This window comes from Syngnathus scovelli, chromosome 14 (genome assembly GCF_024217435.2).
Source record: "Syngnathus scovelli strain Florida chromosome 14, RoL_Ssco_1.2, whole genome shotgun sequence".
In the NCBI taxonomy this organism is placed as follows: Eukaryota; Metazoa; Chordata; class Actinopteri; order Syngnathiformes; family Syngnathidae; genus Syngnathus; species Syngnathus scovelli.
The window spans coordinates 9,321,116-9,344,991 of NC_090860.1; the positions used below are offsets into that span (position 1 = coordinate 9,321,116).

The following is a 23,876-nucleotide window of genomic DNA, read 5'->3' on the forward strand; positions in this document are numbered from 1 at the left end:
AAAAAAAAGTAACTACTATTTTCCAACAGGGGGCAGCAGGGATACAGAATAGTAAAGCTTGGCATTATGTAGAGCAAAGAAGAAGAACGGGAGCAACTCCTTCGCATGACGTCAATTCTACCACAACAAGAAAACGGGAAAAGGCTGAATAACAAGACCTCAATAAAAACAACAACAACAACACACATACACACGTTGCCTGGGTCTATTAGACGGTTGTCTGCTTTGAATCCTGATTCTCATTGGTAAGGCTTACAGTTTGAGGTACATGTTTACATAGATGTTATTGTCGCTCGACGCGCTGGTTGCCACCCCAACTATATACGTACTAATATTAGCCGACGTGCGTTATAAATAGTTTTTAAAAAAAGTTCAATTGCAAAGCGAAAGATGTCCAATAACATATTGTTTAATGCAAGCGATTGCGGTGGCTCTGATCGTTTGCCTGAAGTTTGCATTTGCTTGCTAATGTTAGCAAACGTCGCAACAACGCGCTGGCACACCCCCAATTTGGAATCGGAGCACACGTGACTGTTTTTCCTCGATATGATGAATGTGCATGTTTGGTTATGTCACTGACGTCACTCATTATAATTTGCATGATTTATAAAATCAGCGTCATTCAAATATTCAACGAATCTGAAAATTAATTCCTGCTTATAATTAATTACCAAACTAAATTGTTTTGAGATCTGTTGTTTCGTTTTGCTGATCAATTACTATTTCTTTATTTACCAAACATATCATGGGAATGATTCCAGTGATGATTCCTGATGAGACAAGCCAAAAGTCACAACAATGTTTTATGTTCATCAACTTTATTCAATTCAATTTTATTCCCTGCAGGGTGAGACAAACATGAGCACCTTTAGGCAGCCCGTTCAACACCGGACATCATCCATCACCAGGGTAACACACCATGCAACATCAAAACAGGATTTGGAACAAGATTCAGGATTCTCAGGTTAGAATTTGGTTATATTCTTGTTCAGATAACCCTTAGGTGTATGTAACAATCAACACCTTTTGTTTAATTATTTTTGATCCAGCATGTGGTATGGTCAAAATTCAATTATTCAATATTTTTGCTCAGTGTTATCATGCCATCAAAATCTGGAGTAAGAAAATTATGAGACTGGACTTTACTAAAAAGCCACAATGGGACAAATTTCTTATGACAATCATTGTAGGTTTTGCTTTCATCAACAAAGTGTTAACAATCGTGTCCACTTGTGTACGTTTTTGAAAAAAAAAAAAAAAAAAGGTCAATCACAATCAGAGCGGGAGATCAAGGGCACGTTATGTGTCTTGTGCTAGGTCAGTGAGGTCGGTCTTAAATAACGAAAAGCAATCACCTGCACTGGTTGAAACCTCATTGGGTTGATGGTTGTTGTTTTTTTTCCTAGAAAGCCTCAAGATGCTAATCTACATCTGCCGACTGTTTCCATGATAATGGATTAATGTTCTCCCACAGAAAGTGGTAACATTAGACGAGTCAAATGTGACCAGCTGACTTGTATATCATCCCTTCCAGATGCCAGCTCTGAGTACCTGAGTGCAGTTGATGGGACTGACTCCGAGGATGCAGGCAGGAGAAGGTCCGCGGTCAGCCAGGACACGGCCGGACTGCAGCTGGCCGTGATGGGAGGCTCCTACGCTGGACTTTCCCCGATGCTCATTATGAATAATTTTGTCCTCAATCAGGTAAAAGCAGCATGAACACAAATATCCATCTACCTATGGCATTGTATTGTGAAGACTGATACTCAATTGACCTATTTGATACTTTTATGCTTGTCCATCTTCCACAACTGAGATATTTAATATGTAGGTCTCGGTTTTTATTGATATTTTTATCTCTATATTTTGTGTCTTTTCGTACTGCCGCTCGATGACCTAATAATCATTTACAGGAGGGTTCATTTTGTTACGTCAGTATCGATTCTCAATCAAGCAGTTCATGCTTAAATCCTCAAGCGGTGATTTGATTGTTCCAGCAACACTGGACTTCCTGGTGGTGTGCGTTTACCAGCTTGAAATGGATTCTGATGTGATTTCTCTGACCGTGTGGGTTCTTTGGTGTAGTGTGCATGTTACCATCTGGATCCTGGACCACATTAGGAAGCGTGTAATTCAAAAGCGGCAAACTCTGAACACAACCTTCGTTGTTGAAGACATTTGACATCTGATTCCAAAAGTTGATTAAATCTCAAATGTCGTATGATCTTTTCTTCTACTCATATAGTCGATAATGTTTTCATATTGTTTTTAGCCATCGCAAGTGACTCCAGCTGAGAAACAATGGGGCTTCACTTCATCTCTTGATGTCATGCCTCAATCTCAAATGCTTCTCCTTCAACCTATGATGTCACCAAAAACAACCCCTGAAAATCTCCCGCAGTCAAAAATGTCCACCCTCAAGACCTACCCCAGAATCGCCCCAATCCCAGCGGACACACCCTCAAAGAGGTCAGGATCTTCTAGAATGAGGGGGAATTCATCATGGGCTTACGACCAGCGACACAGAAAACATGGCAACAGGCAGCACGTCACCCCCACCCCTGACCGAGAACCTCAGGTTCCCAGCAAATCCAAGTTTGACGTATCAAACAACCAAAGCACTGTGCCATCAGAGGGCTCAGAGCTTCTTCATGAGAAGTGTCTATCCTCAGTGACAGGGACCTCCATCTCCCCCAGCACATACCACTCTAGGACCGACGTGGACGGCAACCAGCTGTGTCCTGACATTAACTCAGACGGCTTCTTGACAGAGAGCAATAAGTTGAAGCGTTTCAGCAATACTTACAACATCTTGAGCAGCTCCGGCCTGTTGGGCATCACCTTGCGCACCAAGCAGCTGATCAAAGACAACAAGCGCACCCAAAGTCAACTGCAGCTTCTCCAGCAGCATACAGCGCTCCTGCTGGAAGCGCTGGGAAGTGGAGACCCTCAGCTGTGGACTAAACTCCAGCTCTGTCTGCAGGACTTTAATAAGTAATGCTACATGGCTAGCATTTGCTAATGTGAGGAGCCAGAATGTCACCAGCCTTTTATGTACACTTTCAATTGTATTTATTTTGTTACTGCTGTATTTGTGCTATTTTTTTTTTTCACGCTTGTTTTTGAATGTAATGACATCATCATGATATTATAGCTGAAAAGCATATCAGACTGTGCACTTTAGAATCTTGCTATCTGCTTGCTTTTTTTAATATATAAAAGTGAATGGCTAACTGTGCCTTTTGTACGTGTGTGCTTACGTTAGAGCTTGAATTAGTGTCATAGTTCGTCAAAAAGTAAACAAGCCATACAGTACATGGGTGAGTTTTAATGGCAAGTTGTAATATTATACAGTATTTTGTTTATTTAGACAATCAGTCGTATTAAGATGGTGTCCTAAACAAATCTGTCCTGTTTTTAATAGAAACAAATTGTACCTTTTTGTGAAGCGTGCCTCTTGTTCAAAAGTCACCTTGACCATTGGTCATAAAACTTGCTTTGAAAAGTCATTTATTCTCTGTCCATTTTGATTCATCTGCGACTCATTTAAATTCAAGATGTAACCTTACATGGTGTATCTCCTGAGTGCTGTTAAATTGAAGACAATATTATAGCACTTGGGATTTACATATTTACCAACCACACACAAAAACCTTTGTAAGACTTAAAAGTATTTGATGAAATCTTAAATTGTCGAACAGTAGCTGCTTTATACCAATGGAAAGTCCTTAGTATTAGCAATGTACAGCAATTGCTTCATCTGTGGAGCCATTGTGTATGAAGCACATAAGTATGACATGATATTATGGCACATTGTGATTAATACCCTGGATAATATCACTGTGTAGCCAGCCCATTATCAACCAGGCTGCCACATTCTCAAGAGCAGACAACAATGTTGCGTGGATGTTCGAGGATCACTCTTGCCTGCTAGCCCTTGACACCGAATGTAAGAACTGTAAAAATACATTTCCTGAATGTGCTTTGCTCTGTGTGTGGAGGAGCATTCAAGAGAGAGAGAAATGCAAAGCAAGGAATGTTTTTGAAACTAATTTGAATATTGCCTTCTAAAACGCACCTTAAAAGACAAATGGATACTTTTATGCTCACTGTGTATGGCTCCTCTCCTTAAAGGAATGTATGGCAAGAAATACACCCAAATACAATGAAACCTCTGAAGTTGAGTGGAAAAACACCAGCAAATTTCTTTTGCTTTTTAAAAGTTGTGATGATAAACATAGAATAGGTCATGAAACCTAATACTGACAATGACAAATGTTTGACTGCTCAGTACAATATCGGCAGTACAATAGATTAAACACTATTAATTAACCTAGCAGTTATTTACATAAAGAGCATGTACCCGTAAGCATAATGGCTAATGAATAGCCTGTCTAGAGAAACTTAAATGGCACATTTTAGTTTGTGTACTAACATCCTACCCACCCTCCAAAATGTCATAATTGCCTATACATGCCAAAAGATGGTGGCAAAGGCTTATTTTTGTCTAAATAAAGCTCCTCAGTCACTTAAAGAAAAAGCAATAGTACAACACTTAGCTTTGACTAAGAGATTAAAACAGCTAATTATTCTTTACCTTCAAATTGTGAGTAGTGTTGATCTATCTTAAATTTAATAATTAATCTCTATTGTAAATACTACATTACTTTTTGTTTTGATATTAGAAAAGCACAATCCTAGTCTATTTGTTCAGCAAAAAAAGTATTTTTGATCTAGGAAATAGTAAACATTCTGTTCCAGGGTCAATTTGTGACACCAGAAAATCTTTCAAAGTCTGCTTTTGTGCAATTTTACAGGTTCTGCAAAAGTCTGGAGATGTTCCACTCAATTTTGTATGTATACAATTCACCTTACATTTATTCCAACATGTTTTTTTTATGTGTGTGATCTATTGGAAGCTGCTGATAAATGAATAATAAGATTTCTGGTCAGTCTTGTTTGAGCGCCTCCTCAGAGCACATCTGGGCTGTGTGCACCGGCAGAATGAGGCCCAGCGCCCAGTTGGAGCCAAACACATCCGTGAGGTTGCTTCTCCAAGGGCTGCGGTTGTCCACCAGCTCCCCCCTCTGCATCTGACACCAGGTTTGGCCCCGGGCCACCAGCAGCACCTGCTGGCAACAAAAGCCCGCGCACACCAGCCCGATGCCCAGCCACACATACAGCATCAGCACCAGGAACAGCTGCAGGCCGGAGATTGTTCCTGGATGGAAAGGTAGGAATTCTATCTTTAGTCATACGGCATCACAAAGCGGATTTGTTGATGGAAAATAAAAAAACTCACCCGTGAAGAAGTAGCCAGTGGAGAGAGGCAGAAGGGTCAAGAAGGTCAGTGGGTTTTCAAAAGAGATGGAGTACTCCACTGTGAGGAAGGCTACACCAAGAACCAGCGAGTACAAACACGTGCACGAGGTGTAGATGCAAAACATGATGAAGTAGCGCATGTTTTTGTTCCCGATACAATTCCCGGTGAAGAAGCAATGGTGATCGCGTTTGAGTATAACTTTCTTGCACAGTTTGCAGAAGTGGCGGCCATTCAGGAGGTAGTGGGCGTCCACTTTGTCCGAGCAGTGCGGGGAACACACCGGGACCGCCGTCTCGGTGGCGCTCGCAGCAGGGTAGAGGATAGTCATTGTGTAATTCCCAAGGGCGTTGAACATCAGGAAGAGGAACAGGAAAGTGTGAACAGTTGCGGACCCTCCTGGCGACGTGTTGGTGCTGGGGAAGATTGTTGGCATGAAGAAGCCAAAGTGCAGGATGAAGGTGACCACTGTCGCTGTGAAAAAGTATGCAGGGGCCACGGCGTTGAGGAGCCTCAGTTTGAGCATCCGGGTGAACATGCCTGTGTCGGAGAAAAGTCATTAATCTTAGTTTCTGCTATTTACTGTTTTTCATTAGTGGAACCTCTGATTGCAAAATTAAAAAAAAGAAAAGTCATCAATCTTAGTTTCTGCTATTTAGTGTTTTTTATTAGTGGAACCTCTGATTGCAAAATTTAAAAAATAATTCCCAATTTAATTTGTTCCAAGACCCCATTCGAGACTAAATCAGTTGGTTTGCTAAATTAATAAACAAGGGAAGGAGAGAGAGTGAGTCAGCGAGTCAATTCTCCTGCAGGAAAAACTAATTTGACCAAATTGGGTTCCCTGAACCCTTAGAGGCCACAAGTGGAGCAAAAATAACTCGCCCTCTGCACGGTGCTCTGCTAACCTACAATTGAATCGTATTTGCGTGGAAGATGACAGTTTTGCTCGTGATTCAGAGACTCGACATGGAAACACGGGGATGACCCACGGCATGCCCTCCTCAAAAAAAAAAACACCATACGGCCACACACGCTTACACACTGACAAACATGGTCTTCACCCATACATGAATTATTTAAACATCGTAATGACGTCATTAGTGTGATTTTACGTAGAGGACAAAGAGAAGCGCGATGATGGTGGCGATTATGGGATAAGAATGGTCGTTATACCTGCAGCGGTGGGGAGCTGTCCTTTCAGCACCACGGAGCTTCCTAAAGTGCAGCGGAGCCTCGCAGACCTCTTTAACTACTCGCGGCACGCTTGCGCCTGCCTCCATCGCCCTGCATCGCCTCCTGCTGGTGGGGATGCCTTGGTTTAATACTTTTTCCCTTTTTTCTATCATATTTGCAGAGGTGTCTATTTCAAACATAAATTATATGTTACACACTCGTTCATTTTAAGCCTCATTGATGATTAGATGGCCCGATCACATTAAAAAACACACACCCACATACAAATAAGGCCCTTTGTCACTAAAGTGTGCCCTCCCCCTATTAATGTTGCACTGAACGTGCAATGTAGACTATTTTCCAGCAGATAGCACTGCAGCCTCTCTGAAGTCTTGGAATAACTTGTATGTATATAATTGCCCGTATAGTATATTTTGCTTTTGTAATTAAGAACACTTACACACATTTACAGAGGGTTTACATTTAGGCTTTTGCTGAAATAAAGGATATAATTCAGTTTGGTACTTCCCACTTATTAGGTGCCTTAATTAGGTGCCTACTTCTACCACTCCTTTTACACAGGTATCTGTACTTCTACTTTGGTACACAATATGAGTAGGTATGCCACCTCCAGCTTGCAATGTTTTATAATTAATTCGCCCATCTTCAAAGAGTCAATTAAAAAAAAAAAAAAATCCTGGACTCTTCATGTGTTTGCTTCTTGACACTCCCTTAGAGCTGCGCGCTGGCAGGTGATGAACTTTCAGACGGTCCCTGGGAAGGTGGGAGTTTCTTGTGTTTCTTGGCTGGAGAAGACAAAAACACTACAGCGGCTTCTCCTTCCTTACAATCACGCCAGCCCACAAGCGTGCGTTTTGAGGTGAGTAAGCTTCATTTGGACCTTTTCTGTACGCACTCTGATTAAAAAGCGCATCGGTGGGTTTAATTGCGCCATTTATGTCGCAACCGTTTTTCATCAAGTTGAGGTAGGTGGCTGACGGTTGTGTAGACAGTTGTGATCGTTGCAGCAGGAGAAGGGGCGAGGAGTCGCTTTGAAATATCGCGCACAATCTCGTTTAAAAGACTACTGATGGAATCTAGACTTTTGCAACGCGATGACATCATATTCAGAGTTTGTTTTTTTAATACGTGTGTGGTCATATGGCGAGGGTGAAGAAGTCTCTGGCAACGTGCTACACCCCAAACAGGCTCTTTCTTTTTTTCTTTCTTTCTTTTTTTTTTTATACAACCTGCCACCTCCTCGTTGCACTTCATTATTTGCTTTCCATTCACTTCTTATCTGCCTGGTCCCCCTCGGAAGATAAAAGCCTTTTGTGATTTAGTCATTAGACCACGCTGTGCCCTTTATCTTTTTGTTTGCAGTCACGTACATGCACGCACAAAGACATAATTTGGTGAGTAGCTTGACCTGTTGAATCCAAGCTAATTGCATTGCATTTCATGTCAACACTCTCCTCACATTTGATGATGAAACTATAGGAACTAATTGCAATATACCAAATTTGTTGATGACTTGGGTGTGAGTGTGTGTAAAACCCAAATGCAGCACACCAAAAACTGCACCAGTAACAAATTAGGGAGTTGTCACGCAGTTCAATTTAAAGTCCAGACAGAGAGTGCAGATTTGGGTGGGGTTCAGGGCCCTGGACATATAATGATGATAATATATGATCCATAGATAGGAAGAAGGGGAAACTCACACATACTAAGGAAGAAATATTAGGGGACAAAAAGCTAAAGGGATTCCTGGCAGAACCACAAGGATGATTTGGTAAGGTGCAGACAGGGTTGGCAATGAAAGATCAATCACAAAAAAAAGTGCTGGATTAGTCAACGAGTGTGATGGGAAAAATCGTCCATAATTCAATAGTTGATGTGTTCTCATTTATTGTTATGTGTTTATTTGATGATTTGTTTTGTTCTCGAAAGTGCCTTGTCTGCTGCTCCTGCTGAGGGAAGAATGTCTAATATATATTGCAAATAATATCTGGATATGGAAATGTACAGTAAATCTTGAACCAGTAAAACATTTGATTAGCATTCTGTTGTTTAAACTGATACACAGAGACTTGTTTTTAGGCAATACACTATGTTGTTTTCAGGGTATCGCTTTAATATTTAATCTAAGGGTGTAACGCAAGAGTTTCAATATTATGCTGGTCATTTTCAAGCACCATATAAACATTAATATTTCAAGATTCAAACATTGTACATGGTTATTGACTGGCTGGCTGTGTCTTGCTGAGTTAAACGCTTGTCATCCTTCAGCACCACAAGTATGTGAACAGTTCCAGTTGCACTTCAGCAAGATGAGACAAGTGGAGGGAGCCAGAATAGGGATTGGGGTTGATCTGTTTGTCAATAAATAGCTCCTATTTCCCATGTTAGTGTTGTAGTGAGCAGAATAATGCGCTGTCACAGTACAGCTAACGTGATGTTGTTTTTCTAGAGGCTGTAAACGACTTCAAACTGAATGTAGTCATTTTTTATGGTTTTGAGTCCACAAAATGCGGATAAATATATTGACTAGACTACAATTTGCGGGAGTTAAGTGGCAATTAGTCATGGCAGTTCAATTCTTAATGCAACGTAAGCCGAGTGCTTTTTTTTTTTTTGGTCCTGTGACAGCGGCGGTTTGGTTTGTGTTTTTTACGCAAAAATTAACATCATCATTACAGGCTATCTTGCAAATGTTCTGTATGAGTTTTCACCTGAAATGGTTTGAATGGATGAAATCAGCTGTATTAGTGCATTAGTCAGCATTAGTCAACAATAAATGATTCAATTAGAGCAGTCTGTTCATTTTAAGGTCATTTTCCCATCTCGGTGAATAGAGTAGAAATTATCCCAGACAGCTGGAGAATAACAAGCTAAATAAATATGACACTGAATGTTCTTTAAATGTGACATTAAGGTTGCCTTGAGGGTTTTTAAAAAAACATTCATTTGGATTTTGAGTAACGCTGTGATGTGTTGCATAGAAATGGGATATGTTTTAGCTCTGAATAGAAGAGGCCTCTCTGAGGTGTTGTCTGTTGTAATGAGCAGTGTTAGCACTTTTTGGCACTAACAATAATGTGACTCATGTTTTCTCCGGATATGCTAGCGCAGTTGTCAAGGAATCTACAGCAATCACAGCATTTAAGATGTTGTGGTTGCAATTTCAATGCATGCTGGAATCAAGTCGTACCAAGATGCCAGATGGATTCTAATGAGTGTTGTCCATACAGCAGCAGAGCAGATACACTAAACTCCCCTGGGGCCCTACTGAGCATGTGCAGGCAGACAGGAAGCAGGTGTTTGGTTTGTTTGCATGGCTCGAGTGAGTTGTCATTGCTCATCGTGGTGCCGAAGCTCGTTCAGACTGATGCGGTATAATCATTTAACCCCGCCCATTTCACGCATCCACAGTACAAACTGAGTGATACATGTGTCATACTTTTGACTCATCTTGTCAAATTGACCGAAAACACAACCACTATTATAAACATTCTGATTTGTGATCTTAATATCTCTCTGGCAGTGTCAATCAAAATTGAGAATTTTTCACCCCGTGCTTTGTATTGACTCATAATAGGTACATTTGACCGAGTTTATATTGATCTAAAAAAATAATAATAATTACTGCTCAGTTGCCGTAGTGTTAAATAAAGGTTACAGTCGGGGCTGTCACACAGGGAACAACAGCTCTGAAGCTCTGTAATTTCATGCTAATTGCAAGATGGCCCCGAGGGTAGTCTGCTCTCTCCCTCTGAGTGACTGGCACTTGATTAGGTGCACAGGCTTGAGAGCCCACACGGACGTCCATTTTATTTATGGTTCATTTCTCTGGCAAAACAAGCTAATATCTCTTCCAGGCAGGTCATGAATCTTGTTTGACAACAGAGTCTGTCTAGATCCGTCCAAGAACGTAATGATTGGTGCTTGCTTTGGGACATTTTTTTAATACGATAACTGGATTATTTGTAGTTTGGATGTCACTTTAAATTCATGCATGACAAAAAGGGATTTTTTTTTTTTTCTTGGAGCCATTTCAGTTCCGACTCTAAGCAACAAATGAATCCAGTAATCATTTAATCAAGCTTAATTTTTTTCGAGAGACTCTTCTGAGGTCTAATGCAAGAGCTTTGTCGACAATTCTGCCTTTGCAAGGAAAATTATGGATTGATTGGTGACCTTATTTCGCTCTACAAGTCTGGCATCATGCAGTGCTTTTGTGTACATCCACAGAAATGACCGCATACCTTTTTTGCCCGTGTGTGACCTTTTTGCTGACAATGCTAAATTGCTAGTATGAGGAGTGACTTTGTGTTTTCAGTGGTGGTTAATGAGTATAAAGTAACGATGCTCAGAGATAATGTATGCAGCAGGCACTGCTTTACTGGAACACTAAGCTGAAGAGTGGCGGGGTGTCACTGAGTCACACATTCGTTTTGTCTGTCACCTAGGAGATGACCTCCTCGGTCACACACAGCTATTTGGGGGGGAACATGCCAGTTGGCAGAGTAGTTTGCTCTTGTCAGATACAAACTTACATCCAGCACCTGGGATGAGCACAACACAGACTCCTCTCACGCTGCCTTGCGAGATTAATAACATCTGCTGCCTCGGCTTTGGTGAAATGCACGAGGAAGAGGATTGGATAAACTTCAAGTTCAAAAGGGTGAGAAAGAAATGGATAGGACGGGATGAGAGCGAGCGTGTTGGACCGTTTAGCTTTTGAAGCGTGTGATCTCCACGGCGTGGAAAATGCTGAGTCACCCGGTGGCCAAATGTTGCGTGAATCCACACGGTGGTCAACATCCTGCTCTTTTTTTTTTCCAGATCTTTATCATTTCTACACCATATTTAGTTCTCAAATGGTGTTTCTTTGTTGTGTTCGGTTGTAACAAATATAATTTGTATTAAATTGTCATTCAATGCTCGTGCACAGGGGAAATGTGATATTGAAGCAATGCTTAGTCATTGCGGCCGTATTTTTACAGAAAGTCTACACAAACTGAACAACTATGACTATTGATCTTGTGTGTACCCGTGCATTATTTCTGCTTCGTGTCTGTGGTCATGACAGCGTGAATGATCGTATCCTTTGCATGATTGAAATAAGAAGGTATTAGAAAAAAAAAGGCAGGACTCAGCTGTTCAAATATACAGTTGAGCAAACAAACCGTTTTATAGTTGAACTAAGCCGCTTCATTTTCTCTACAACAATACGGCGTCTCCCTGCAGCAAACAAGGTTTTCAAGACTAGCATATTGATTTGTCTCTTTTTTAATGTGACACCTCAATTGAATTAATCAGGCTGCGAAAAAGACAAATCAATGGCTGCTAATAGAATCTAATGATCATTAGGCTGAACCGTCCAATCTCAGTTAGACATGCCCATAACAGGTTTAGAGATCATTATTAGCAAGTACTTGCAACTTTTTTTTAAACATTTCTCAATAGCTCCTCATGTTAGGTATTGATATTAATACTCGGTGCCTGAAAATAAAATATTAAATCAAATGAAAATATTTTTCTACTACTTCTTCAGAACACGCTAGAAGTCATTTGTTCATTTCTTGTATTTTATTTGTCCAGGTATGGTCCAGTGCTGATGGCTGCGCTGTTCATATCCAGAGCGCCCCCTGTAGAAGGGAGGCCTGTGATGCTGAGTGTCCCAGGCCTCCTGGATTTATTTGAAGACGAGAACAGCACAGCTGAGAGATGCTACCACTCACACTCTCGCAGCAGTGTCCTCCAGGGTCTCCCCTTTGGGGGGATACCCACCGTCTTGGCCGTCAATGTGGTCCTGTGGATGGTGAGCATTGCATACTCATAAAGGAGTCACACTTCCATAAGGTTGCTATGGGTAACCGGTTAGTAATATTTAAATTGTACCTGAATGAACCAGCATCCACTGTTGTACTGAATGTCAGATTGATGCATTTGATTCTGTGGGGTGTGGAAATCTGAGTGTCTAAAAATGTCTCTATTCAGTTTTTGTATTCCTTGCTAAGCTCATTCTCCTCAGAGAAAGCCTCTGAAATTAAATCTGAGCTATAAATTGACTCCTTCGGTAATGGGGGCTCCTCAACTGTGACAAATGTTGCTGCTGTGAATAGATTTGTTTCAAAGTATTTCAGGCTTAATGTAGAAAAGCGTGAACAGGAACAAAAACACATTTCAAAGTGGCACAGTAATTACAGTCACATCTTAATTATTTTTTTTTCCAGCTGGAATACAAAGTGTTTATAAGTGCACACAAGGCTATTTTCTTCCAGATAATAATAGTCTTCCGTTCTCAGCTGTCAGCTAACTGGTTTCTGCTTTCAGGACTTGTCAGGATCCATTCTGTTCTGATATCACTCTCAATTTGCTACCTCCATGCTTTAATTGGCTCATTTCATCACGGTTGGTTGTCAAGGCGACGACAGAGGCTTGAGCACTGTCTGTTAATGACAAGCATGAGTCAAAGCATGCTCTCCCCTAGGTGGCAGGAGCACGCCTCTGCATCAATTCCATCATCATACAGAATAAATCATCTGAGATTATTAGAGGAGTGTGTGCCCACACATCAAGACTAAACCACATAAAATAACAGATAGTCGATGGATGTGAAGAAACAGCTAATTTTAACATAATCTCTCCTAAATGTCCTCAAGAGTAAATGATTTAAGGCCGTCATTGAAATTGGACTTCCATCAGCATTTTTAGTCCTTTTTCATTCATCTTTCTGTTTGATATTCAGACAGAACTATTAAGGATTAATCCACCTGAATGATCTATTTTTAATCCACAGTTCTATATAATCCTATTTTAAGAGAGTAAATTTGCTTCTTTTTTTACTCATTTAATGAGCCTTTTCAATTTAGCTATTGACCGTATCGGTTGAGTGCACAGCATGTTACTATATTTGTGTGTGCAAATTGACCTGGCTGTCAGTTTCCACGACAACCGTATAGTACTGAAATGGAGCAAGTCTTGTAATAGTAGTTGGTTATTGTGCTCACATTACATGAATTGCAATCAATGGTTCATTTCAAATGTCATCATGTTTTGTTATATTTTCATTAGCCATTTATTTTTTTCCTCAGAGGAATTGATGCTATAATAGAGTGAACACTATTAATAGTAATGGCCATTTCATCATTTTTATGGGGGGGTCAAACAACTTTTAGAGCGTACCATTGGGACAAATTAGACTGCAACATCATTCAAGGTCTTTTCTAGCGATTTAGCATCATTAGATGATGCAAGTCTAATGACATTTTGTGCTGTTCTTGCAAATATGTCTTTGTGTAATGAATTTTGCATGTGTGGTTGTGTTCTCAGTTCCTTTTACTCATCTTCTCCTGTCTGAGGAAGGCTGCATGGGACTATGGCCGCCTGGCTCTGCTGATGGACAACGACAGGTGAATCTATGTCTCTGTTGAATGTGGTGATATTAGCTGCTCCTTGGTAAGCCTTGGGAAAATGTAACATGGGAGGCATACAAGAAATCCATGAAAGCGCACGTTCCACTAGCGCTTCCTGCTGGTTAGAAACAGTACTGCATAAGACGCTCTTCAACGCATGGCCATTTTTTTATTTTATTCTAATCATCTAGGCCTGGCAAAAAGAGTGATTTCGATGGAAATGCATTAAATATTAAATAAAATATTGTAGTTTAATTATGTTGCTTAATTTGCACCCAAGAAATACTCACAATAGCTGCAAATTGAGATAATTTAAACCTCGCCTGGAGTGACATTTCTGCTTATTGGATTTTTTTTTTCATCATTTTTGTTGTTTTCACATTTCAGCCTGACGTCCTTGTTTTATGGAGAACCGAATGAGAAGGAGAAGTCTCCCTCAGAGTCCAGCCCTTCTGATACCGAGACCAAGGACATGGTGAGTTTTGCTTTAGTGGTGATATTTTTAGTAGCTGCTAAGGTGAACATTAGTGTCATTGGCACACTGCTTTCAAAACTAATCTTGTGCATGCGTCTGTGTTTCCAGGGGTTTTGTTCATGGCTCACATCTCTTTACCAGATGAAGTAAGTTGACCTTGACTTTGATTTTTTCTTTTTTGACATGGCGCTCTGTCCTCAAAGCTGATGTCATCGTAAATTCTAAAGTCATGTTCTCTCTCATTGATGAGCAAAAACAAACACGTCTGGCCTCATGTAACCACTGGTGCCGAGGCTTCCCACTGAGTATTTGCTCTGACTCTGACTGACATAACAGATTCAGGGTTGTAAAAAAAAAAAAAAAAACAATTTCCATGGTGTCTATTGGTTTTCATAGTATTATGGTAGGGTTTGGCTGCCTGTTTTTAGCTCTCGTGCCAGTGGCTAACTCTGGGATCCCTGGGAAAAGTGTAAAGCCACCCTGTAGGTTTTTCATGTGTGTGGGCTGTTGTGAGACCAGCATCCTTCTTCTTGTTTTTTTTTGTAATTCTATTTTATATTCTTGGTTTTTCCAAACTTCCTGTCTGGTAACCACCAAACCAGTGGTGCCACAGCTTTACACTGGATGAGTGAAAATAGACAATACCTTAATACATAATGACTGACATTTGTCTATTTTAACTTTAATATATTTGGGATTTCCTTCTAATAACCCTCTGACACAGTTTTTTTTTTTTCTTTCTGCAGGGATGAGGAGATCCGCAGCAAGTGTGGCATTGACGCCGTAACTTATTTGTCCTTCCAACGCCACATCATCCTGCTCATGACTGTGGTGTGCCTGCTGTCTTTGGCTGTGATCCTGCCAATCAACTTTTCTGGGAATCTCTTGGGTATTTTGGCTCTCATATGATGGATTTATGGAAATCTTTTGATACCTGGGCCTTCAAAGACAGTAGCACCATTTTAAATTGGCAATTATAAAGCAACATAACTATTCAAAAATGCAGTAGACATCTCCTGGAGCAGTTCAGAATGATTTGTTTTTCATCAGTAACAATATGAACCCACCGGAAATGCAAATAAAATTTTGCTTGAGGCCCCAATTAGCAGCGCGATTTTAATGGAGCACAATTTTGAGAATTTAAATTGAGGAGCTTTGCTTCCTCTCAACATACACACGAGGGCATCAAAGGTTGGGCGGCACACAAACCCGACCGAGTTGCTAAATAGCAGCGAAAACGCCTTTTGGCACTTGTGTGTTTATTTTATTGGAAGTGTTGAGCAAGCCATTCTTATAATAGGATGAAGGCAGGATCCATTTTGGGGTCAAAGCGGAGCTGGGCAGTCCACAGAACCACTTTATTGCCGCTAACTGTCATCTTACGGAGCAACGTGCCACCCATGTCATTAAACAAACCGTCGGTAGTTGACACACTGCCATAGCAACAGCAAACAAAGAACGACCAAATTAAGCCAGTTGGGCATAAGTGCGAGTAACCAAATGTTGTGAGAATTGTCACTTAGATGATGAGATCTTTCACAAAGTATCTGAAAATAGTAAAGGTCACCTCACCAAAACGAGGAGGTTTCCTTTCGGTCCAATTAAATTGTTTCTCTCTGTCACGTTTCATTATTTTTTACAGAAGACAGTCCTGAGAACTTTGGAAGAACAACACTGGCTAATGTTAGCGCAAAGTAAGTTTAACGCAGCGTGCTTGACAGCTCATGTTATGTAAACCGTGAAATGGATAGTTGAGACTGTAACAATGTTTTTTTGGCCGCACAGGGACAGCTTCCTGTGGCTGCACGCCATATTTGCGTTAGTCTACTTTGTCATCACGTTCCTATGTATGGCTCACCACGCCGTACGGCTGCAGTACAGAGAAGATGAGAAGGTCAGTTTTTTGCCGTATTGGTGATTAGATGTTTATTATTATTAAAGATTGTTACAGACAAGGGTGTCATGGCCATCGGGAATATCGGGGCAGGACAGATTAGATTGACGTGGCAGACTGAAATTTTAATAAAAAAATCAAATATCCTATTGTCCACCTACTCAGTGTTATTTGCATTTCCAGGTTGCAAGAACATTGATGATCACATCCATACCAAGAGAAATTTCCGACCCAGGATTGATTACCAAACACTTACAGTAAGCATATTTTCCTTTTTTTTTTTATATCTCAATTCAAAAGTTGAATTTCCCTGCATAACATTAAAGATGATTGTTCTATTGACTCCTTTTTTTCCTGCAGTGAGGCTTACCCCAGTTGCACTGTCACCGACATACGCTTCTGCTTTGACATCAATAAACTAATGAGGCTGGATTTAGAGAGGTAAAGTCTCACCTTAGAATTTATTATTTCCACTCCAGAATCATATGACCTATTTTTACAGGCGCAAAGCCATGAAAGGAAGGCTGTACTTTGCCACAAAATCCCAAAAGGAGGGAAAGGTCATGATGAAGACCCACCCGTGTGCTCAGATATTCTGCTGCGACATTTGTGGCTTTGAAAAGGTATACTACATAAATGTTGCATGATATAGATTTTACTGCACTAACAGTAAATTTCCACTGGGTGGCGCTGCAGCTCAAATGTAGTGCAACTGCTCCTCTGATGGTCTTGATGGAGCAAGTGTAACTTTGCAGGTGGATGCAGAACAATACTACAGCGAGTTAGAAGAGAAATGGACAGATGAGTTCAATGCTGAGAAGAACCACATCTTTATGAAGCGGCTTGGGATCGCTTTTGTGACCTTTCGAGATGAGAGGATGACTGCTGTGTGAGTTAACAGGCAGCCATCAAAGCAATCCCCCTTTGGTCTGACAGTGATTGATTGCAGTAGTTGGTGGGTTTTTTTGCAGAATTGTGAAGGACTACAGTCGCGTTCGCTGCCGTAGACGACCTCAGCAGTCCAGCATCACCACCGTGGTCCAGTCTCACCAGTGGGGCATCAGCTACGCACCGGCTCCCAGTGACATCATCTGGTTGGTGTTTGCGCTGAGTCCTGTCAACCCTCGTGTATTTGTGGTTTGCTTGTTTTTGAGAATCGATCCTCAGATATTTGCGGAAAACTCATTTAAAATGTATGTCAACTTTAAAAAAGTCACTTGCTGCCTGATTGTTTTTTTTTTTTTTTCCTCCTCATTAGTGCAAATGACTGCATCATTTTTGCACATTTAATCTGAGAAACTTTGACAATGTTCCTAATAATTGGAAACTGTGAATTTAAATCAGAAATTTAAAATTCCAACATCTTATTATTGTTGCTTGCGGTTTGTTTAATCGCTCAGCTCTCAGGAAAAGGTCAACTGGGTTTTTGCTTGCCTTCTCTTAGGGTTAACATCAAGCTCACTGCTAACTGTTGATGATTGGGTTCGCTTTAATGTTCCTTATCTCCAACAGCAAATGAAGCCGCCCCACGCAAATTATATAACACCAGAGTGATGCATATGCAATCAAGAAAAGACTATTTATGCTTCATGTTGATTGGTTGCACTTTATTTTTGCATTTACCAGAGAGATGGAACTTATCTATCTGTATGAGTTTTTTTCCTTTTTTTATTTTTTTTTTTTATATTGGCTAATTTAGGCCTATTTTAGTAAATACGGTCAAGTTGAGCTCATGATCCATCCACCTCCCCACTCAGGGAAAACCTGTCAGTGTGTGGATCCCGCTGGTGGCTCCGCTGCGTCCTCCTCAACATCCTCCTCTTTCTGCTGCTCTTCTTCCTCACCACTCCCGCCATCATCGTTAACACCATGGACAAATTTAATGTCACCAGGCCCGTGGAGAGTCTGCAGGTCAGATTAGGAGGCCAAGTGTGATTAAAGCTGCCGCTTGTCTAAACACATGTTTCTGCCCGACAGAGTCCTATCATAACTGAGTTCTTCCCAACCCTCCTGCTGTGGGTGTTTTCAGTCCTGCTGCCATTTATTGTCTACTACTCGGCCGTCTTTGAGTCCCACTGGACCAGGTACTTAGCATCTATTCTGACTTTTGTCATTTTTCATCCATTTCCTTTTCACCCCGTCGCTCTCGTTACTCTCCTTCCTCCTGCCGCCGCTCGCACTGTTATTCTGGGAAGGTTGTCATAGAGATCTCCATGCGAGGCCAGCGATACGCACAGCAGTCACCGAGGAGCGGCGGGAGGCGGAGCGGAGCAGCCGCATACGGGGAGACAACCTCATGCAACACCTATGAGCACCCTGTCTTTACATAACCACCCCCACAAACGTGTTGTGCAGGCGTGATGTGTGAAGGACCGAATGCAAATCAACTGTTTACTGAAGTGAAAAAGCCTAGCCCGTGCTAATGAGCCCGCCAGCTCCATAACAAGTCAACTGATACGCCATGGCGTGATTTCTCATTATGTATTAATCATTCTTAATGGCGCTCCAGAGGTATTGATGTATACTCATTGGGCACATGTGGTACAGCTGAACAATTTAATGACATGGGGGGGGGGGGACATTGTGAAGTCTAAATGGAATATATTTATCATTGTGTTTGTTTGTGCTGCATCTTGTCACTTTGCAACCCCGCAACAACTTTATTCATTGGCTGGAAAATAATCTGCAGTGTACCTCTCATCAAAAGTTCGATGTGATGGACTCCATCTTACTCATGACTCTGAGGAGTCTGTCTACATTGCACATTATTTTTTTATTTTGTTTTCTCAGATCCAGGGAGAACCAGGTCACGATGCACAAGTGCTTTTTATTGCTGGTTTTTATGGTCCTCATCCTACCATCGCTTGGTCTGTCCAGGTACGTCCACAGAAACAAATAAGATTGCACTTTGGACTTTAACCACTTTTTATTATATATTTCCTCTCCAGTCTGGACTTATTCTTCACTTGGCTCTTTGATATCAATTTCCTAGATGAAAAGGACATCAAATTCCAGTAAGATGCAGAACGTGTCCTGCATATGTATTCAATTTTTTTTTTCTGGAACATCAGTGACAATCTCATCTTTCTGTTTCTTCTCCAGGTGTGTTTTTCTCCCCGACAACGGCGCATTCTTTGTAAACTACGTGATCACTTCCGGGCTGATCGGAACCGCTATGGAACTGCTTCGTATCCCGGCGCTGACGGTGTATGGCCTTCGCCTGTGCTTCGCAAAATCTCAGGCTGAGCGGATTCATGTCAAACGGGTGAGCCGGTTGCCTCTTCTGGAGGCTTTATCGCGTTTTCCAGATTTGGTGCTCAACTTCTCGTGTGCTTATGTGTAATGATACAGAGTCAAACCTATGAGTTCCAATTTGGCCTGGAGTACGCCTGGACCATGTGTATCTTTGCTGTCAGTGTGACCTACAGTATCACTTGTCCGATTATTACACCCTTTGGTAAGTGACACACACTTAGCCTGGTGTTTGTGTCTGTCAATCCCTAAGCCTCACTCTCCGCTTCTGCCTGCCAGTCCAGAGCAGACTGCAAATTTGCTGCCCTCGTCCCAGACACTAAGACGCGCCATATTGTTAAAATGCCAGACACCCACTCGCTCTCCTATCTATGGCGGGAGCCAAACAATTGCCGTCAATTTACTTCTGCAATCAAATGGAGGGCAGGGAGATTTATAAAGCATTATAATATTTTTTATAATTTACAACTACAGTACGGTGAACACAAATGTTATGATTTTTTAAAATAATTTTTATTTCCTCATAATCAGATATGTGCAACTGCTCCCCTTCAGGTCTGCTTTATGTGATCCTGAAGCACATGGTTGACCGCTACAACATCTACTATGCATACGTTCCCACCAAGCTCAACCAGCACATCCATCGAGCCGCTATCCATCAGGTCATCTTGGCTCCCATCCTCTGTATCTTCTGGCTGCTCTTCTTCTCCGTTCTCAGATTAGGTATAATCCCGCTCCTCTGTTATTACCTGCCGTGATTGCACGGTGATATTGTGAATTATTACTTTACAGGTGCAGTGCATCCCATAACCCTGTTTACTTTGGTGTCCCTGCTCTCCTCCATTGCCGTTTCCTTTTTCGGCTTGTGCCTTAAAAAACAACAGGACAAGTCAACAAGCTACCAGGTCAGCCTGATTAAACCTAGTTATTTCTAATAATTGATTTTGACTTTCTAGGTTATGTTTGTGTTGATTTCAGATGTCTAATCAACCAGCAGAGAGAACGCTACCTGATACAGAGAGGACTGCAGTCACTTCGACCACAGCGTCTAATGTAAAGTAACATTTTTGCTTGTTTTATTTACAGTTTGCTAGTTTTTAAAGTTGATAAGCAATATGCATGATTAAGTTTTACTTTTGAATTATTTTGATCTTCGACTGAAGCGAGTCCACCGGAGTGGTGCATTCGTGTGCACTCATTCAAAACAAAATATGCCTCAAATGTCAACCAAAACTTGCACTTCAAACCTTTTCCAGGCATAATTATTTTATCAAGAGAACAATGAACTTCCAACACTGAATTCCACCAATACTTCCCACTAAGTGACAATATTGCTCTGCAAACATTCTCCAGTTCCCTCTTTATTGTAATTGGCTGGGCGTCTTACGAAGTTTGACTTTATTTAGTTGTATTCTCTTTTATTATACGGTGATTAACTTTTCCCTACTCGTACCACAGGATGCAGTGTGCACTTACATTTTAAAATATGATCGTTAGGAATGTTGAAATGTTGAAACATTGCCTGTACGGGCCACAAAAAGAGTATACATTATACTTTAGTGGATTTGCGAAAAGAGTTCTGAATTTGGATCAACTTGGAAGCCAGCAAAGCGTTACGGTAGCGATTTTGTTGCACTTTGGAATTCCCACTGTACTGAAAACCATGACCCCCATGACCCCATCGACTGAGTAACACAGCTCCTGTATACATTGTTGTGCCTTCAGCTGTTTGTGGCATCCGTCCTGCTGGAGCCAGAGCTTGCGTTGACCCCCATGCCCTCCCCGGCCCACCACAGCTATGGCGCTATGGCCAGCTCCCAAAATTCAGCCCATGGCCCAACAGAAGAAGAGGAGGGAGAGGAAGAACACACCCAGACCCGTGAGACTCGGCTCCAAGACCCCCCCGACACCTCCCGCTCCAGCCCGCTCATGGACAGCCCAGTGGGCTACCAGTAATGCCACCTTCCCCTTAGAGCTGGCTCCCACGTGTACTACGTCACCTGAGGTTGCTTCAAAGCCATGTTTGCTCTCGCCGCTTGATCTTGAGACTCCAACTTTGCTCCCTCAAATGATGGGAGCTGGAGTGGACATGATGAAAATACTGGATCCACCTTATCATATCCAGAATATGTCTCATACACCCAAAGTACCCGCCAGCCGCGGTAAATTCCATCCTCCTCCATGACTCTTTACCCTCAAGCGACTCAAAGCAAACTGTGTTTGGATATCTGTCACAAACGCTACACACGAGTGGAGGTGAAAGATCCCACCAGTGTGGGTAGTGTGAGCAGGCTCGCCCTGCCAGACTGACAGAGCGGTCTGGGCTGGAGTGATATCTGGTTGATGGCGGCCAGAGAACGACGAGGGTGCAGCGAGTTGCAAAGCCATCTGCGGTGAGAGAGCTGACAGACGGAGGGTGCAATGTAACGCAGAGATGTACTGTAAGATATGTACACTCTCCAACCTCTAGCGCAAACGGCGCTTGTCGTATTTATTTCAGCATTTATTTTTACTGCTGTATGTTATTGGTCTCATGCTTTGGCTTTTTGAATTGTTGATTATTCTCTTTTGATTGTGTAGTTCAATGTTTCCCAACCTTCATTAAGCCAAGGCATGTTTTTTCATTAAAAAAAAAAAAAAGCACCAGTCACTGACTACTACATAAATGTCATAAAAGTCTGCCATCTAGTGGAAGAGCATGTAATTGTTTTTCCTGCCACTACATATCACGGGCATAGATAGATGGAATTTTTTTTTTATTATTAAATCAATGGGTGAATTTAGTGAAATGTATAATTTGTTATTCTCTAAATTCATAATAATATTCTATTCACATTTTGTTTGCTTCAATCAGTACTTAGACCTCCATCACATTCTCACTTATGTGGCATGCAGCAAGGGAAGAACAATTCTGACACAGGAAGGCCGGACCCTAGATTGGAACCCCAAATCTCAGAAGTGTAAGGCAGATGTGCAAACCACTCGTAGGCTACACAGTGCAGCCGTCCAAAAATTTTGGAGCGAATGTAATATGATTGCAATATGTCCCGCCACCCCACCCCGCAATCGTCTCATTTTGCTGTGCCTTGAGAACCACTCCCTTTCTTGTGACAATCTAGCATGGCCTGAAATATGCTGCATGAGCTGAAGACTACAGAGCAGGCAAACTAATATAAAATGCTCTTTAAAATTAAAAAAAAAAAAAATCATTGGCTTTATGGTTCTTTTAGGCAGCAAACACCAGTCGTTGTGAGCTAATTCAGACAAAAGGAAGTTATCCAGCCAGATTCCACCTCATTTGTCCTCAACTATTTAAATGCAGCATGTCAACAGATAACTTTGCATCTAAGGCAATGCCGGGTTTGATTGGCCTTAGTATGGACAAGAAAGTCCCAAAGCTTTTGGAGTCCGTGTATATTTACGACAAATGAATTGTATCTTTTGATGAAGATTAAGTGAAACAGTCCAACCTCTGCAAAAAGTGACATTGTGTGGACCCAGATCAAATGTGTATTGTGTATTTTGATTTGATCAAGTTGATGATCATTCAAATGTACTTGCCCTTCTCCAGATGTTTCTTTCTTGTTCATCCTATTTGTATGCGTGGCCATATTCAAGAACAGCATCATTTGAGAAAAGAAAAAAAAAAAATCATCTTTTAGTCTTGTTCCCATTGTCAACGGTCTTAAATGCTGTAATCTGAAATAAAATTCCATTTGGCTTAGTCCATTCACTTTGTACCAGGCCATTGAATTCTATACATACAGATAGATCCAGAAGGTATTAAAAAATAAGTCTACACACCCCTGTTCAAATGCCAGGTTTTTGTGAAGTAAAAAATAATAATTTAAAAACTTTTTCAACCATATACAGTCTTTTTCCTATGTCTGGGATAGTTTGCCTAAAATTCTGACCTCACCCGACCTTCTCCCCCCCCCAAAAAAAATACTTGAAATCTCCCGGCGCATAAACTGCCGATGAAACAAAGTGCCCCTGACCAAGAATACCCATCAGGCTGTTGCCGCCCCATTAATGAATCTAAAAGTATGTAAACTAATAGCTGAAGAAGTGTGTCTGCATACGAACTAGCCTCAGCTCATGCTGTGGAATAATTTACTGGCTCCCAGAGCCACATTAGATGATGGAGCACTTAATTCCAAAATGCAACACCATGTTGCAGTTTTTCTATGCTTAATGTGTGTTTCTTCTCGGGAGTGATATGATTCCCAATTGTGCAGGAATTATTTTTTGATGCCTCTTTCAGATCATTAGTATAGCAAGTATCAGATATGAATTTAACCAAGAAGTGCTCTGCACTTGTATGTACTTTGTATTTTT

The 23,876-nt window shown here is 41.3% G+C and overlaps 3 protein-coding genes across 4 annotated transcripts; 2 read left to right on the forward strand and 1 right to left on the reverse strand.

Moving 5' to 3' along the window:
• The first annotated feature begins 60 nt into the window (after positions 1-60).
• On the forward strand, positions 61-3,509 carry cipca (CLOCK-interacting pacemaker a). The gene is made up of 4 exons (XM_049740335.1): positions 61-245; positions 847-964; positions 1,535-1,704; positions 2,273-3,509. Exons 2-4 carry the CDS (start codon positions 859-861, stop codon positions 2,996-2,998), a joined length of 1,002 nt encoding a protein of 333 aa, XP_049596292.1. The 5' UTR covers positions 61-245; positions 847-858; the 3' UTR covers positions 2,999-3,509.
• Positions 3,309-7,275, reverse strand: zdhhc22 (zinc finger DHHC-type palmitoyltransferase 22). The gene is made up of 3 exons (XM_049740336.1): positions 6,497-7,275; positions 5,303-5,860; positions 3,309-5,221 (listed from the first exon to the last, which is right to left on the reverse strand). The coding sequence occupies exons 2-3, from the start codon at positions 5,856-5,858 to the stop codon at positions 4,950-4,952; spliced, it is 828 nt and encodes a 275-aa protein (XP_049596293.1). The 5' UTR covers positions 5,859-5,860; positions 6,497-7,275; the 3' UTR covers positions 3,309-4,949.
• On the forward strand, positions 7,220-23,267 carry tmem63c (transmembrane protein 63C). 2 transcript variants are annotated; one of them, XM_049740333.2, is made up of 23 exons: positions 7,220-7,376; positions 12,101-12,320; positions 13,835-13,914; positions 14,305-14,392; positions 14,501-14,538; positions 15,139-15,281; positions 16,035-16,086; positions 16,178-16,286; positions 16,470-16,543; positions 16,647-16,727; positions 16,789-16,909; positions 17,042-17,175; positions 17,258-17,380; positions 18,044-18,197; positions 18,264-18,370; positions 19,077-19,163; positions 19,235-19,300; positions 19,389-19,551; positions 19,638-19,743; positions 20,094-20,261; positions 20,331-20,443; positions 20,517-20,591; positions 21,264-23,267. In XM_049740333.2, the coding sequence occupies exons 1-23, from the start codon at positions 7,252-7,254 to the stop codon at positions 21,492-21,494; spliced, it is 2,658 nt and encodes an 885-aa protein (XP_049596290.1). In that variant the 5' UTR covers positions 7,220-7,251; the 3' UTR covers positions 21,495-23,267. The 2 variants fall into 2 exon arrangements, with proteins under 2 accessions (XP_049596290.1, XP_049596291.1); XM_049740334.2 differs by lacking the exon at positions 7,220-7,376 and adding an exon at positions 7,688-7,911.
• The last annotated feature ends 609 nt before the right edge of the window (positions 23,268-23,876 follow it).